This window comes from Pseudocercospora fijiensis (assembly GCF_000340215.1).
Source record: "Pseudocercospora fijiensis CIRAD86 unplaced genomic scaffold MYCFIscaffold_3, whole genome shotgun sequence".
NCBI classification, from domain to species: domain Eukaryota; kingdom Fungi; phylum Ascomycota; class Dothideomycetes; order Mycosphaerellales; family Mycosphaerellaceae; genus Pseudocercospora; species Pseudocercospora fijiensis.
In genome coordinates this window covers 3,377,399-3,392,437 of record NW_006921534.1, presented here as the reverse complement: position 1 = coordinate 3,392,437, position 15,039 = coordinate 3,377,399, and the positions used below count along the sequence as shown (strand labels likewise).

General features: G+C 52.1%; 5 protein-coding genes across 5 annotated transcripts; 2 read left to right on the top strand and 3 right to left on the bottom strand.

Annotated features, from left to right (window-relative positions):
* Positions 1–1,267: 1,267 nt before the first annotated feature.
* Positions 1,268–2,953, bottom strand: MYCFIDRAFT_187455 (uncharacterized protein; the record flags this gene model as incomplete). The annotated part of the gene is made up of 5 exons (XM_007926885.1): positions 1,268–1,390; positions 1,704–1,989; positions 2,043–2,378; positions 2,628–2,849; positions 2,904–2,953. The coding sequence occupies 5 exons, from the start codon at positions 2,951–2,953 to the stop codon at positions 1,268–1,270; spliced, it is 1,017 nt and encodes a 338-aa protein (XP_007925076.1).
* A 1,191-nt stretch (positions 2,954–4,144) lies between these two features.
* MYCFIDRAFT_96869 (uncharacterized protein) lies at positions 4,145–6,890 on the top strand (the record flags this gene model as incomplete). The annotated part of the gene is made up of 7 exons (XM_007926884.1): positions 4,145–4,390; positions 4,442–4,615; positions 5,188–5,404; positions 5,462–6,281; positions 6,341–6,587; positions 6,645–6,693; positions 6,745–6,890. Coding segments are annotated over 7 exons (1,899 nt in total), but the record flags the coding sequence as incomplete, so codon positions are not given.
* A 2,524-nt stretch (positions 6,891–9,414) lies between these two features.
* Positions 9,415–11,486, bottom strand: MYCFIDRAFT_173433 (uncharacterized protein; the record flags this gene model as incomplete). Its single annotated transcript, XM_007926883.1, has 12 exons — positions 9,415–10,407; positions 10,435–10,452; positions 10,516–10,635; positions 10,666–10,749; positions 10,781–10,798; positions 10,833–10,845; positions 10,893–10,910; positions 10,960–11,040; positions 11,101–11,224; positions 11,256–11,291; positions 11,323–11,436; positions 11,477–11,486. The coding sequence occupies 12 exons, from the start codon at positions 11,484–11,486 to the stop codon at positions 9,415–9,417; spliced, it is 1,629 nt and encodes a 542-aa protein (XP_007925074.1).
* Positions 11,487–11,516: 30 nt separating this feature from the next.
* Positions 11,517–12,408, bottom strand: MYCFIDRAFT_173432 (uncharacterized protein; the record flags this gene model as incomplete). The annotated part of the gene is made up of 4 exons (XM_007926882.1): positions 11,517–11,573; positions 11,605–12,223; positions 12,250–12,311; positions 12,337–12,408. The coding sequence occupies 4 exons, from the start codon at positions 12,406–12,408 to the stop codon at positions 11,517–11,519; spliced, it is 810 nt and encodes a 269-aa protein (XP_007925073.1).
* A 65-nt stretch (positions 12,409–12,473) lies between these two features.
* MYCFIDRAFT_187453 (uncharacterized protein) lies at positions 12,474–13,986 on the top strand (the record flags this gene model as incomplete). Its single annotated transcript, XM_007926881.1, has 2 exons — positions 12,474–12,564; positions 12,665–13,986. 2 exons carry the CDS (start codon positions 12,474–12,476, stop codon positions 13,984–13,986), a joined length of 1,413 nt encoding a protein of 470 aa, XP_007925072.1.
* Between the last annotated feature and the right edge of the window lie 1,053 nt (positions 13,987–15,039).

Below are 15,039 nucleotides of genomic sequence, written 5' to 3'. Positions count from 1 at the left end.
GTATATAACGTATAAGCTCGGTTATATAACAATACGTGTCCTCTTAGTAGAAGAAGGATTTTTATACTATATTTTAGACTATAGAATAAGGGGAACATAGACAATTAACGAAGCCATTATTGAACCGCTAGCAAGGCAGTATTACGTAAGTAATCCACTGCGCTGTACGTGATAGTACTGGCTTCGAGTTGCTTGTGGGTCCTATCAGCCACCTGGACTCGGAAGGTGGGGTGGGGTGGGGGTGGGCAACTGAACAAGTTCAGAATTGTGGCGAGGCCCCACACATCTGACAGAGAAGGAGGTATGTTGAAGACGTCATCGTGTGCTTGTGCTTTCGAGCTGGCACATGTCCCGGAAAGCGCCAGGCGTTCTCCAAATATGAATTTCTTGAGAGGCCTTGGCCAGGAGGCTTTGACGGAGACGACGATGTTCGCAGTGCTCTGTCGCTGGTCGTGAGTGCGCAAAAGCTGACCTGTAAAATAAATGTCTCAGAGTCAGCAGAAGCAGCAAGATTCGCGAATTATAGCAGGCACGTGGCAGGCGTAAAGCAGATGCAATAAAAGGCCGGGATGTTTGCAGTTCAAACGTGAGCTGACTGTCACGACTCACTAGGGTGATTATTGCCGGAGAATTCAGACGTCTGGGAAAATCTCAACATGATTAGCCACTACGAGGCGATAAATTGCTTCTCCGCTCTCCCCGGGCAGAGCTCCTGTCAGACTCGTCTGCCAAAGGCTATCAGATGTTGATGAAGCCGAGTTCAGGTCGTACTGGCAAGGCCGGGCAAGCGCCAGGGGCTCTGCACAAGGTAGTTCGAGGTGGCGAGAAGGCCCGAAAGTCAATGAAAAGCAGCATCCATGTAATGAAGGGAAAGAGGTCGTCATTTAGAAGTTGAAGTGTTTATTATTGTGTTGTCGAGGATGATCTGCGCAGCTGGAGAGTCGGGAAAAGTTCATTGTCGATCATTTGCTATCTACTAGGCAGAGGAGTGCGTCTACGCAGCTGCGCGAGCAATAACATCAGGCAAAGGTGCATGATGCTGGTGCTTGACTTGACTTGAGATCTGATTGTTTTCCCAGACCAGAACTCAGAAGATCATACGTCGTGTGTGCTACGCACATGCAGCCTGAGCTAAAGTGTTCAACGTCTGGAGCAAGTCGAAGACGTGCGGAAACATGACCGGACGACTTGACTCAACGGAGCGTGGCTTCCGTCCTAATGGCTTGCAGCATGCTGTGACCACTGTAGCTGTCAGACGCCTAGAAATCTAGCGTAGTCCACCCATGCCAACGAGGTCTATGTTAACAACGACTGGGACGGCATTGAGCCCATAGCGCCGATAACCAGCATTCTGTGTCTTCGTGGGAATAGTGGCGAACTTGTATGGGCACTGCTTTCGTCGAAGTGCATGAGTCAGCATCCAATTCGCCAAGCTGTCGAAGCTAAATGTACCACAGATGTATGTATCTGAGCCAATGGCTTGGTCGCATCGTCGCAAATCAGGGTCAAGTGTCATCAAGTGTCGTGCTATCCATGGCATTGAAGGGTCTCCGGCGGAGTGCTTCGTCGTACTTGGTAGGAGCGCGGAGATGCGGTGATGACGCGACGTCTCACAAGTTCTCTCGTCTTGGAACAGTCCAGCTGCCAGCTGATGGTGGCAGACGAATGCCCATCTCCCGGGTACCTTGCGCTCTCGACTTCACCTCATCGATTCTTCCCTTTGCAAGACTAATGCCAGGCACAACCCAATCTCCGCAGCTACACTGCATTCCCTGCCACGCATACTTTCCAACGTTGGTCTTGCACTTCGGGCACTCCAGGCGACCATCCAGCTTGCCCTGCTCAAGCTCAGATCGCATCCAGGAGAGTGGATCCAGGAAGTAGTGCGCACATGCAGGTGATGTGGCCTTCGATTCGGGACCAGAAGTGCCATCCTGCACTTGGCAGGGTTTGTGGTTGATTAGATATTGTGAAGTGGCCAATGCACGCCTGTGATCATTAGCATCTTACAGCGTGAACGCCGGCCGAGGATTTGAACGTACCTGCACTTCCTGCAGCGCATTTCGTAATCCGCAGAACCAGCGCCTCCGGAGTGTTCGTCTTCGAACCTGATCTTTTCTGCTTCAGGAGCCTGTCCGCAGGCACGACTCAAAGCAATTTCTTGCTGATATACCCATCGTTGATAGGCAGGGACGTCTTGGACATTGTCAGGAGCGCCCATCTCATGGTACAGCTCCAATTGTTTCCAGAAGCCTTCGTTCGGTTCACAAAGTGGCCTGCTCTCACGTATCCTCGCCAATGCCTCGTCAGGGCTGATCCCATATCGGTGTATCAGATAGGCACACGCACATGTTGCGGACCGCGACTTGCCCATTGCACTGCATCGTCAAAACAGTTGGTATATGTTGAGAACAAACAGGCAATAGGAAATTTTTGTTGAAGTTCTTGCGTAACATGAGTATGATCAGGGCTAGGCGCGGATGAGTACAGCAAATGCTCTCAGGTGGCACCAGATGCGGGTGGGCTCTTGCGCAGAGTACAAAAGGGCCACAAAAGCTTTCTTCGATTGAGGGTGTGCAAGGGAAACGTGCATGGTAAGGAGACGGGCAAGCTTGCCGAGAACTCACCAGTGGACGAGAACTCCGCCGCCGGCATCGAGTCCATCCTGAATGAATTTGTTGGTGGCCTCGAAATGCTCCAGCAGATTTTCGTCATCAACATCATCAACTTCTACGACTTTGTGTGTGAAGCCTGCGAATTGTCTCTCATCGGGCTTGAATTTTAGGATAGACAGCACATGAGTGATTCCGGCGTCGTGCAGCGCTTCTTTGCGGCGCAACGTAAACAGACTACAAAATGATCAGATGGGGGAGGGGCGTTGCAGGAAATGCTTTTGGACGCACCCGCCGATGTAGAAGTCCAAGTCTGCTTGAACTCTGTCGAGAAGCGCCATGCCAAGCAGGCCGCGGACGATGTCGTCGGTGATGGTGGCTTTTGGTATGGGAGTAGTGATGTTGTTACAGTTGTTTGGCAGGGGCACTGTCATTTTCGTTGGCAGGGATGGTAAAACTTTATTTTCAGAGGCTCGCCGGCACCAGCAAGATGTGTAATGTCATACATACGGTATACAGTATACCCTAAGCCTTAAGACTGGTCACTGGGTGGTCTCCGTTCACTCCGCCTGGGTATAGAAAGATGGCACCAAGAACATAGTACTGCATGCTCGAGCACGAGACCCGCTGATGCATACAATGAGCTCTGCTGTTGATTTCGTAGCTATAGGCAGAAGCGCTAGCGTAATGCGCCAGAAGCGGCATCAATTCCAATTAGGGGTCCCGCCAGCGTGCCTATATGGATATTATTTGGCGTTCGCTGGAGGTGTGCACGCTGTGTTTGCTAGACTCCAACAGGCTAGGATGAAGAGAGGTTGCGCACAGTACTGCAGCGAGTGCATCGAGCGAACGGCGCACACTGCATCGCTGTGTCGTACGAGGACGAGGGGCCTGGGCCCATCCCTAGCCTAGCACACGTTTGGTACAACTCGAGCACTGTGGCTGTGCCTCTCCAAATACTCTCAGGTAGCCTGCCAGTCACCACCGGCCAGCAGCCAGCAGCCAGCAGCCAGCAGACTGGCGAGCACCAGCTCTCTCTGTATCCACCTGCCACCGGCAGCGGCACGCCCATCTCCTTCGAGTCGCATTGCCTGGGTCAGTGGTAGGGCTGGACGAGCGAATCAATGCGCCGTACACACACTTTCGCCCTGCTCGCATGATCACGGTACGTGGTCCTGACTGCACCAGCTTACCTCTGCTCACCCACCTGCTGCTCTGCATCGCCATCGCCCTCGTCCTCGCCCTCGTCCTCGCCCTCGTCCTCGCCCTCGCCCTCGCCCTCGCCCTCGCCCTCGCCGACCGCCGCCGCGTGCAGTGTGCAGTACAGACGCCTTGCCACCACAGACTGTGCTGCTGCACCTTGCCTTCACTGCGCTTTGCTTGCCTGCCTGACCTGTCACTGCACCCTATCCAGTGGCAGTGGCAGTGGCAGTGGCAGTGGCAGGGGCAGTGGCAGTGGAGCTCGTGTCTCGCTCCCCATGCGCCGCATCTGAGATTGCCAGTCGCCGCGAGTCAAGATCATGTCCCAAGGCACGCCCTCCATTCGCATCGAACACCAACGCTTTCACAGCCCACCCCGCTATCCGCCAGCCGCAGCGCCAATGGCCATACCACGGACACACCAGGCTCCTCCACCGCCACTGCCTCCGCCTGCCTTTATCCCACATCTCGCCGCAGGCCAGCACGACCCAGGCTGGCAATGGGGTAACGATCCGAATGGCTCAGACTTCGGACGGCCCGCGTCTGTGAAAGCTGGGAGCAGTCTGCTTGGTGGAGCAGTGATGAAGGGGCTCATCAATAGGTACGAACAAGAGAAAGAGCAAGAGCAGTGCCCTCCCTACTACTGCAATGGAGGTGTTGACAGTCTGCGGCGAGGGAGCTCGGTTTCGACTGTGACGCTGACCCGCGACCACGACATGGCCGAGGCGGGGAGTTTGACCCCAAGCGATGAGGACGGCAGCTTGTCGAGGCCACCTTCCAACTACAGGTATGTTGCAACATTTGTTGCTTCTTTCCCGTGCCTATCAAAACATCATGTGCCATAGCGACCCACCACTCATCAACTGCGTCCCACTATCGCCTTGAATCATTGCACAATACTCGACACAACGCCAACAGCCCTACGATCGATTGGGCCACGACATTGGCGTCTAACGGTGCTACCGCTGACCTACCCACCACTAACAATACATTATCTGCACTGCTGCATTTTACTGGAACTGTGCCAAACGCCCACATCTACCACAGCTTGACTATTCCGCAAGCGCCGCAAGCGGATCGCTCGGCTCGGCTGAACGTATACATGGTGAAGGCTTCATATTGAGAGCGGGCCCTGGTCGGAGTCGAATTTCTGTGCTTGGTTAGACAGAGTCGACACAGCCGCTTTTCTGAATGAATCATGAGGATTACACAACCTAAACTCCGACACCGACACGTTGATCTACCAAGCTCTTCGAACAATGCGCGCCTGAGAAGCACTATTGATCCTTATACATATTCACCTCCATGCACTGTTCTCTACGCGCGCGCATGAGCGATGCTAACTTTGTTCGATTACAGACTTCATGGTGAGAAGCACCTTGAGCAACGCACGTTGGAAGCATCTTCAAATACGTACGACAAGCAGCTCTTGAGTCGCATTGGAGGTCCCAGCAATGGCCCACCAACGCCCAAGCGGACGTCTGTTTCATCATACACTGGAAGCCTGCAAGACACCGCACAGCTTGCACAGGCAGAGAGCGAGCGGCGAAGCAGTCAATTGCGGCCACTTTCGATGCCTGAGAGACGACAGGGTTCGATGGATTCCCCCGTCAGCACTCGATGGCCTTCTTCTGGCGCGGTTTCTCCAGTATTTAGTGGCTTCTGGTCAGAGCACGGTCCACCAGCACCGCACTCGCAAAGTCAGACACGGCACAGCAGTCTGACCTTTGATGATAGCATCTCACAGCGAGGGAGCTATGATCAGTCCATGTACGTCCACGAAGACTCCATGGAAGACGGTCCCATGAGCAATCTCAACATACATGACCGACACGACCGGAGTCCTGGCTCTCACACATCGGACGAATACGCGAGAGCTGGAACCAAACGAAGAGCTTCTTCACCGCCACGCGATCACGCACGGGACGAGCAGCGCTCATCTGTCAGCAGCGCATCAACAGGCTACAGTGAAATCTGCCACCGGCGGTCGATTCAGCAACTTCCACGGGGTTCGCCCGTGTCTCGATTCCATCCAAACCACTCTTCGCTCTCCTCAGCCTCGTCCTATGTTCCGCGACATGGATCACTAGGATCATCACTTGGCGTGGCCAGCATACCAAGCAGTGCCACAAGCTATGGATCAGGGCGGCTCTCTCCGGGCGCCTTGTCGCCTGCACCCGACCCTGAGGGTAGGATATGTGTGCCATATGGAAGCAACAAGGCGTTGAGCCCCAATCCTGCCGTGGCTCATCCTTCTCATCAAAGAACATTGTCGGAGAGCACTCAGGGCGGCCAGCAAAGAAGCCCTGTCGAGAGCGCTGTTCATTCTCGAAATGGCTCCGTTACTCACCTGCAAGGCACCTATATCTGCGAATGCTGTCCGAAGAAGCCAAAGAAGTTTGATACTGAGGAAGAGCTGAGACTACACGAGTCGGAGAAACAATACACCTGCGCTTATTGTCCAAATCGGTAGGCTTCGTCCCGCAATGACGCCAGCTTGCACCTTACACTGACATGCGACACTCTAGCTTCAAAAACAAGAACGAGGCCGAACGACACCAGAACTCCCTCCACCTTCGAAGGCATAGCTGGTCCTGCGCTGCACTTGCTGGCGTTGAAGCTGCATATCATGCCTCCACAAACGGTAACGGTCGAGATGTGTGTGGCTATTGCGGCGACGAGTTTCCGAATCCACCGCAGTGGGATATGCGTGCCGAGCATCTCAACCATGTCCACAAGTTTGGCGAATGCAATCAGGCTAAGAAGTTCTTTCGGGTACGCTGCGTCTCAAAATGTTTTACTCCACTGCTCGTACTAAGAATTTCATGCCAGGCCGATCACTTTCGCCAACACCTAAAACACAGTCACCAAGGCACATCGGGTAAGCACTTTTGGAGTTCGTTACTACTAAATCTATGCTAACGTGACCCAGGCAAATGGACCAACGTGCTGGAGGTGGCGTGTATGAAGGACGAGCCACTTCCTGAGAAACGCGTGGTGACCCAAGGCAGTCAAGCTCCCCTGCCAGCGCTGATGGTCTCCACCTCTGGTCTTTCAAGCTCACAGCATTCACAATCAGCGGGTGGTGACCCGAGCTAGCCGGTTGGAATTATTTTGCGACCATTTATGAGGAACACACTGTGAGCGTTGACTGGATTCTGCGAAGAAGCGTAGAGGCTCCTGGATTACGATTTTAATGAACTGCATCACTTCATGAAGGGCGGAAAAGCATTTTTTGGGCACAGGCATATGTGAGTCCTCTAGATCGCTTGTTCAAATCGTGTCATAATATCGGCGTTGGGTTAGACCTTGTCCCGACTACTTTTGGGAGGCACGGAAAAAATCACGGCGAAAGCAAGTTCGCCTACATCATGTTGACGGCGGCCGCATAGCATGTGCGACTAATGCATACTGCAGTAGTTAAGTAACCTGCGGTCTAATCACTGGCTTCGACCAGCCTTATGACTATGGAACGGATCAAAGGAGCTCGTTGGCAAGATTTGTCTTCAACCAACGCACGAGAGCTGGCATTTGGCAGTCAATCTTAGAACGGAAATACTGTTCTGCATGACCATCGTGCACTGTTGATCCACAATGCCCCGCCATACGACGGGAGTACGAATCTAGCTATCTCGGGAAGGATGGAGGAGCTTCATCCCGTCAAGTGCGAGCCGTCGTGCTTTTGTACCCCGATATTACCCGTGTCTAATACTCTCTGTTAAAGCCCACGGCCGACGCGACGCACTGTAGCACATCTGATCTTAGGGCTGACATGGCTCTTTCAGAGATCAGGCTCTACCTAGAAGCAAACGGTGAGCAGTCCTAGGGGCATGTGATTACAGCCGTGTCTTTACGTCAGCAGACAAGGCTCGACGGGGATGTCAGCATTAACGAGCTAGGGTCAAGCGCCATCGCAGGTGGCATTTCAGGATAGGTCATGCACAACGTGCTTGGAGATCTTTCTGACTTCTTTACAGTACTTTTGGTCCACCTAATCTTGCTGTACTGAGGCAACATCAAATTGTAACCGGTTTGTTGCAAAGCCAAGAAAGCTGAAAGAAATAATGGGGGCGTGCGACGAGCGTCGCAGATCACTAACGCAATGCCAACAGCTGAACTTGAAAGGGGATTGGCAAATAGGACGCCTAACATCAGATCCGCACACACAGAGAAGCTGTGTTCTTTGCCCTGCATCTCTCAGCTTGCACTATTCTTGGAAGTATGGGAGTACGATTTCCAGCTTAGCCGAGCGGCGAGAGCTGGTACTGCCGTTTGTACATGTACGTACATACACCAACCACGCGGATCATGAGATTGCAGCTTGCCGTGCCGTGTCTCGAACGCATCAAGAACGTGGTTTCCAATCTTCACCGCTGCCACCTGCTGGATCGGACGTTTAGCAAATCTTGGTTTACTAGAGAGACCATGACTTGAAAAGATCCTTGGTACAGTACACTGCCATCCTTTGAGCCCTATAAGGCGGAGGCTAGTTGCCGGTCGGCCTTGACGGCAAATTACCTTTTTCAAAATTACTGCAAACTACAAAAGATCTGCAGTCGGTTTATAATTCAAGATTCATTCAAATAGATCAAGACAACCTTTGACTGTCCACTGCAACATCACAGCACACTTCTCACTAGATGCGAGTTTTGGGATTGCGATTGAAGCTCCATTAATCCACTTCACTGGGCTCCAGTGAGGCAAGCGGGACGACCCTACAGTGCATAGTTACCAAGCATACCAGTTCCGATACGCCCCTGAAGAGATACGGTCTCCTACGCAGGACGGAGATGACAGCACCTGAGACCTGAAGAACCAGGCCGTGGTTCATATGCTTCGAATGCAGACGCGGCTCGTTCTCTCACTCAACGCTTCGTTTGAAAATCTTGACATGAAACCTGAAGAAATGAATTCCCGTGTGTCACGGAAAGAGTGGAGTATTGCCTACCTACCGGATCGACATGCGGAGTGCCGTTAGTTGAACATCACTGTTCGGAGTTTGTGGTGGCTGCTTGATGCTATTTCTTACATCTGCGAAGAAGGGAGATGAAAGTCTGGTTGAGATGGGAGGAGCTAGGCTGAAGAATTGAACCAAATTTCAGGCTGTATTGTATCAATAGCGCCCCTTCTCGCAAAGTCTTCATGTTGAAGAATATCTAGCTGGCGTTGTACCCAGTTCCTCTTTGTTGAGCTGGAATCTCATCACGGTAAGGTTTCTTCCAAGGTTACTGCGAACTCTTTAGCTATATGGCTCTGTACAAACCTGGTCGTCAGTCGAACTCGATGCTGCATTTGGAGAGGATTCGATGGAGGAAACGTTAGTAGTGTATGGCGCTTGCTAGCAGGAGCACAGCAGGAATCATAAAGATGCGATGGATGGATCGGTGGTTGTATTTTGCGATGAACGGCGACACTAAGAAACACTATGCAGGAACTGACGAGCAAACCTCCCTTACCAAAATGTACTTCCTTCTCCGATCCCTCAGTTCCTTCTCGGAAAGTGATCAGATCGCCGACTCCGCCAGGAGAAGCAAATTCTGTGCATTCTACCACCTACCTTACCATCTGAAGTTGATTAGCAAGGAGGAGTGCGTCAAAAGACTCACTTCTCTGGAAGTTTTGGGTCGTACAGCTTGCTCCCAAATTCCCGAAGACACTGATTGAGGCCGAGCGTCACCGCGCGCTTCCCAAACATATTGGTCTGGGCTGTTGTGAAAGTGTAATGCGAGATTTCTCTCGTGTCAGGATCTCTCATAGCACGATTGACTCTTGTGAAGTGCCTTGGGTTGCGCTCAAGGAGAAGAGATCGATATGGCTGTGGGGCGCCATTGGCATGATCAATGCGCAAGCTGTTTAAGCTCATATTGTCTCGTATGTGTGCAAGCAAAGTCGCCCTGCTAAATTCGCCGGAGCCGTCACATGCACACAGTTCCGACAATAAGACATGCCTGAGGGTCGGTTTGTATGTATTGAGAAGGTCTGTCAGGCGTGCGATAGGGATTGCGAAGTGATTGAGCTTCAGCGAGTGTAGTCGAGGTAGAGGCTGTTCGATCAAGGCAGCCACGACTTCTAAAGGTCCCTGAAAATTCCCGCGAGCGTAAAAGTGAATCTCGACAGATTGCAGAGACTGAAGTCGTTCGAACAATTTTCTCAGTAGCTGCGTGAACCTTTCACGGTCAACTAGGCCTTTTGGACGACCGTTGAGATGGAACTTGCCCCTAAAATCAACATGGAGAGCCTGCTCTGCGATGTCATCGAAGCGAAGTGCGTTCAAAGCCGCTTGCAAGCCGGGTAGTGTCAGAGGAACCGTGAGTGTGTGGTATGGGACAACGGTTTCGGCGAAAGTCTTAGTTGTCTTTGCTTGAATAGTCCTGCTAGCGGCCCGGAAGGCGCCGAGAGAAACGATGTCCAGGTTTCCAGCTATTCTCTCGACTATCTCTGTAGGGAGCTCCTGCAGATTCATGTTAGTAGTTTGTTGTCCGTTCTTGCTCATGTCTGTCCCCATGTGGCTTAGGCTCTGCGCGCGTTTCAGGTATGCCCTCGAGTCGTCCGGATACGATAATTCGTGGGAATGGAGTGAGGAGGTATCTTGTTTCTAGATTCTGGTCACGCAGTAGAAGACAGGATTCAGGGCGTGCCGCTTTTAAAAGAAGATGAAATCTGCCGTTGAAGCGCATTTTGTAGCCTTTGAAGCCTTGTTCACTTTCCGTCGAAAGCCATTCACGAGCAGTGCCATTGTTCGACTATCAAAGACGTTCACCAAATATCTTTGTGCGTGAAAGCCTGGAAAGAATCGCATCGTTGAGGCTATGTCGCTACAACCCTTGGCCAACAATGGCATGGTTAACCACACAAAGCGAATACAACTGAAGATGAAGCACAGCTCACCACGTGATATACCGGCATCAGAGTAGTCACTCTGATATTGACCACGATCCTGGCAGCCATACGATGAGACCTCGAGTCACTCTAGGTGTACCAGGGCACTCATCTCGCGAAAGTCCGAACGCAATAGGTCACGCCGGAGGGCCCGCTGTTGCCAACGCTGCATCGTATAAGCCGCGCGAGCGACCTTGTCACATGCTACCGCATTCTTCGCTAAAGTGCATCGGACATCGAAGTTAGAGCGAAGATCTAGCGATGTCACAATTTGCAGCTGAGCGGAAAGGATGCAAGTGTGGCTAGTGAGCAAAGGGGCCATGCTGACTGCATAAGACAGTGAGACGTGCTGACGATGTTGTGCCAACGGCCCGTCGTTAACAGTGGTGCTATAAGCTACCGCCAAGACTTGATTGACGACAACAGAGCTCCTGTCGCGTATCGCAGGATCGTGAAGCTGGTAGTTCGTGGTGGGTGAACGTTTGTCGATGTGACGGTGAGACGTCGACCCTGGCTTTCAGCGTCGTATCCCACTTTCGCGCTGTCCGCACCATTAGACGATACCGAATATGTGGGTCAAGGTCAGATGCTTCTCCTTCGCTCGACTGACAAATGAAGCATTGTACTGCACTGATGTCGTCTAAGAACCCCTCTCCGCGGGATGGATATGCTCTCATGTTCGCGAGGACTTCAGCTCGGTTGTAAGCCGGCGCCAAGAGACTCCGCAAGAGACCACTGAACAGCGCTCAGTGAAGGACACCAATGTCAGATAAAAAGTCTCAAACGGAAACGCATTCAGGCTCAGCCTGCTCCTTGCATCATTGCTCAGAGCGCAATGAGATTGTAGTGTATGCTCGGTGTATAGCCGAGGCAGTTTGATCGCTCAAGGTCCTTTTGGAAGCTCTGTGGGCACGCTGGGAAACAGGTTCGGCTGCCTCATGCGTTCTTGCTGTCTCTTCGCGGCCGCAGCCTGTGCCTTCCGCTGCTGTCGCATCTGATAGAAGCTCTTGTGAAGCTCAAAGATCCTCGGGCCTTCGACCTTTGCCTTCTCAGCGTCTTTCTTCTTTTCCAGCTCCTTCAGCCTTTCGTCTTGCTCTTTCTCCAGCTTCCTCTCTTCCTCCTCATCTTTCTTCTTCTCATCTTCCGGCTTCTTGCCGGCCTTCTCAAATTCTTTCTGCCGTCGTCGGTCCATCTTTTTGCGCATCTTCTCCGCGAATTCCTTCTTCACGGCCTCGATTTCCTTCTCAATCTCCTCGTCCTTCTTTTTCTTGGCCAGATCTTCAGCATCTTTCGCAGTCGCGAACTTGGGATCCGTCAAATGACCAGGGCATATGTAGAAGAAGTCTTGATCTTCGTTGATGAGCACAGTGCTGCTGGGTTTGAAGCAGATCCAGCATGCTTTAGCACTGGCTTCGGCCACTAGCCGGCGGGTGTATACATTTTTGGAGCCATTCGCAGCCATATTGGGATATGCCCGTTTCAATGTCGTGTATGAGGTCGGCGATTGCCTGACTGACCTGCAGTCAGCGCTCCTAGAGGTGTTGTGTCGAGTGAATACCTGGTAGTGGAAGCGGAAGCTGGGGACGCGCCAGTAAAGCAAAGTGGACAAACATGGTTATTCTAGCGCACGATAAGCGAAAGACACCCCTGCTATCGCTCTCCTAAAATTTTGGCTGGAGGCAGGAACCGTGACTCTTCCGATCAATCTCCTAGCCATTGGCACTCTATAGACTAGACCACAACTCTACAACTCAAGCCAGAGTGTCGTAATAGATCGCGAGAATGACTTCAAACGGCAATGCTCCGGCGGCGGGAAAGCTGTGGGGAGGCCGATTCACCGGCGGCACTGACCCTATCATGGTGCAATACAATGGTAAGTACAATTGCTCTATGTGAGCAATCAACGTTACAGATCGATATATACATACTTCCCTGGTATGTCTACCGACTCCCACCATACTGATACTTAGCAGAATCCATCTACTTCGACAGAGTGTTCTATTCGCAAGACATTCGAGGAAGCATAGCATATGCCAGAGCGAACAAAAACAGTGGTCTTCTCACCGAACATGAGTTCTCGGAAATCGAGCGTGGCTTCAAGCAAGTACTCCAGGAATGGCAGGAGAATAAGTTTGAAATCCACCCCGGCGTGGACGAGGACATCCACACTGCCAACGAGAGACGGCTGGCCGAGATCATTGGCAAGGACGTCGCTGGCAAGCTTCACACTGGACGCAGCCGAAACGACCAAGTTGCGACTGACATGCGACTATGGCTCCGCGACCAGCTGGAGATTCTTGAGCGTCACCTCATCGCTTTCTTGAAAGTCATTGCTGCTCGTGCCGAGAAGGAGATCGAACACGTCATGCCCGGCTACACTCATCTTCAGCGAGCTCAGCCGATCCGGTGGAGTCACTGGATGCTGCTTTACGGCTCTTTCTTTGCATCGGATCTCCAGAGATTACGAGAAGTGCAGGCTCGCATCAACAAATCACCACTGGGCTGTGGTGCTCTCGCAGGCAACCCATTCAACATCGATCGCGATGCTATGGCCAAAGAGCTTGGCTTCGATGGTCTCATCATGAACTCAATGGCAGGTGTTGGTGACCGCGACTTCGTCATTGAAACAATGCAATGGGGCACGATGCTTATGACCCATCTTTCACGATGGGCCGAGGACCTCATCATCTACTCAACAGGCGAATTTGCCTTTATCAAGCTCGCAGATACATACTCCACGGGATCATCTCTTATGCCTCAGAAGAAAAACCCTGACTCACTCGAACTGATTCGCGGCAAGTCTGGACGTGCCTTCGGCCACATGACCGGACTCATGATGAGCGTGAAGGGCATCCCGTCGACATATAACAAAGATTTGCAGGAGTCTGTCGAGCCTCTGCTTGACCACATCAAGACTGTTGGCGACAGCGTCCAGATAGCTACTGGTGTGCTCTCGACACTCTCGATCTACCCAGAGAACATGCTCAAGTCGCTTTCTCCAGACATGCTTGCTACAGACCTCGCAGACTATCTCGTTCGCAAGGGTGTGCCTTTCCGAGAGACACACCACATCTCTGGCCGTGTTGTGGCTCTTGCTGAAAGCGAGGGCAAGCCCATGGATACGCTGACGTTCGAGCAATTGAAGGGCGTCGACGGCAGGTTCGAGAAGGATGTGCTGGGCGTTTTTGATTACCAGAAGAGTGTTGAGATGCGCTCTGCCAAGGGCGGCACAAGCAAGAGTGCGGTATTGGAGCAGATCGAGGCTATCAAGGTGACGCTCGCTGGTGGACAGTAGGAGGTTCCGCCGTTGACCCTGGAAGAGTGAGCATTGGGAAGGAAATCGTCGCGCATTCAACCCTCGGGCGGACTTGTATTAGTAGAATAAAGTGGTAAGATCACATTGCGCAAGCCAACAATATTCTAATCGAGACATTGAACCAACGCTGCAGTTCCCCATCCCACCATGCCAGCCACGCCGGCTCACAGAAAGGGTATCGCAGCATCGCTATGGGCAAGAAAGCAAATAGTACGCACTCTCCGACTATGTGCTCCTTCTTTGGTGTCGTTGCGGTGGACACATTGCTCTGACTGAGAAATGTGCTGCATCTGAGCATTGTCCTCTCTGTCCATGTAGTTTGCTTCGAAGCAGCGGAGGAAGCTGTGCACTGCGAGCATGGCATGCTGACACATCTCTCAGTATATGCCGGTGACGGAGACGGGGGAAGTCATGTCTCCCTTCTACGCTAAGGGGTGCACATCATCGCGACCTATGTCTAGATCATAATTGCGGACAGAGGTGTCGACCATGTTGACGCAATACGAATGGAACGTATTAGGAGTCTCAGGTAGTGTGATCATCGTGGTAATTGATGCAACGTGTCGAAGTCGCTTGTGCTCACAGTGCTCACACAGCAAGTCGTCAAGACTATCGCAAATCTTCCAAACCTCCCCCAATGCGGATGGACTCTGAGCAAAGCCAGTAGCAGGGCGGCTCAGTCTTCAATGCCAAGGACCAAACGAATGCTCGCTTGATGCAATAGTGTCTCAGTCTTTGACAGTAAATTTTGAAAATGCTGTCTCGACAAGCGAGGCGATGGCCGCACTGCATATTTCTTGAGTCGACTGGTGTTCTAAGTACCGAAAATCGGCCTCAGGTTCTGGCCTCACGTCGGAGCTTGGGTCATTGTTGTAAGCCTGCAATGTACTTCGCGGTGTCAGGACATTTGGTAGGATTGCGAGAGACATTAAGGCTATATTTGATCAGCGACGTGATGCGCGTAATGACGAAGGTCTTTGGAACATCCTTGTTGTCACAGGATGGCTCAATGGCGCGCACGAGTGAGTGAGT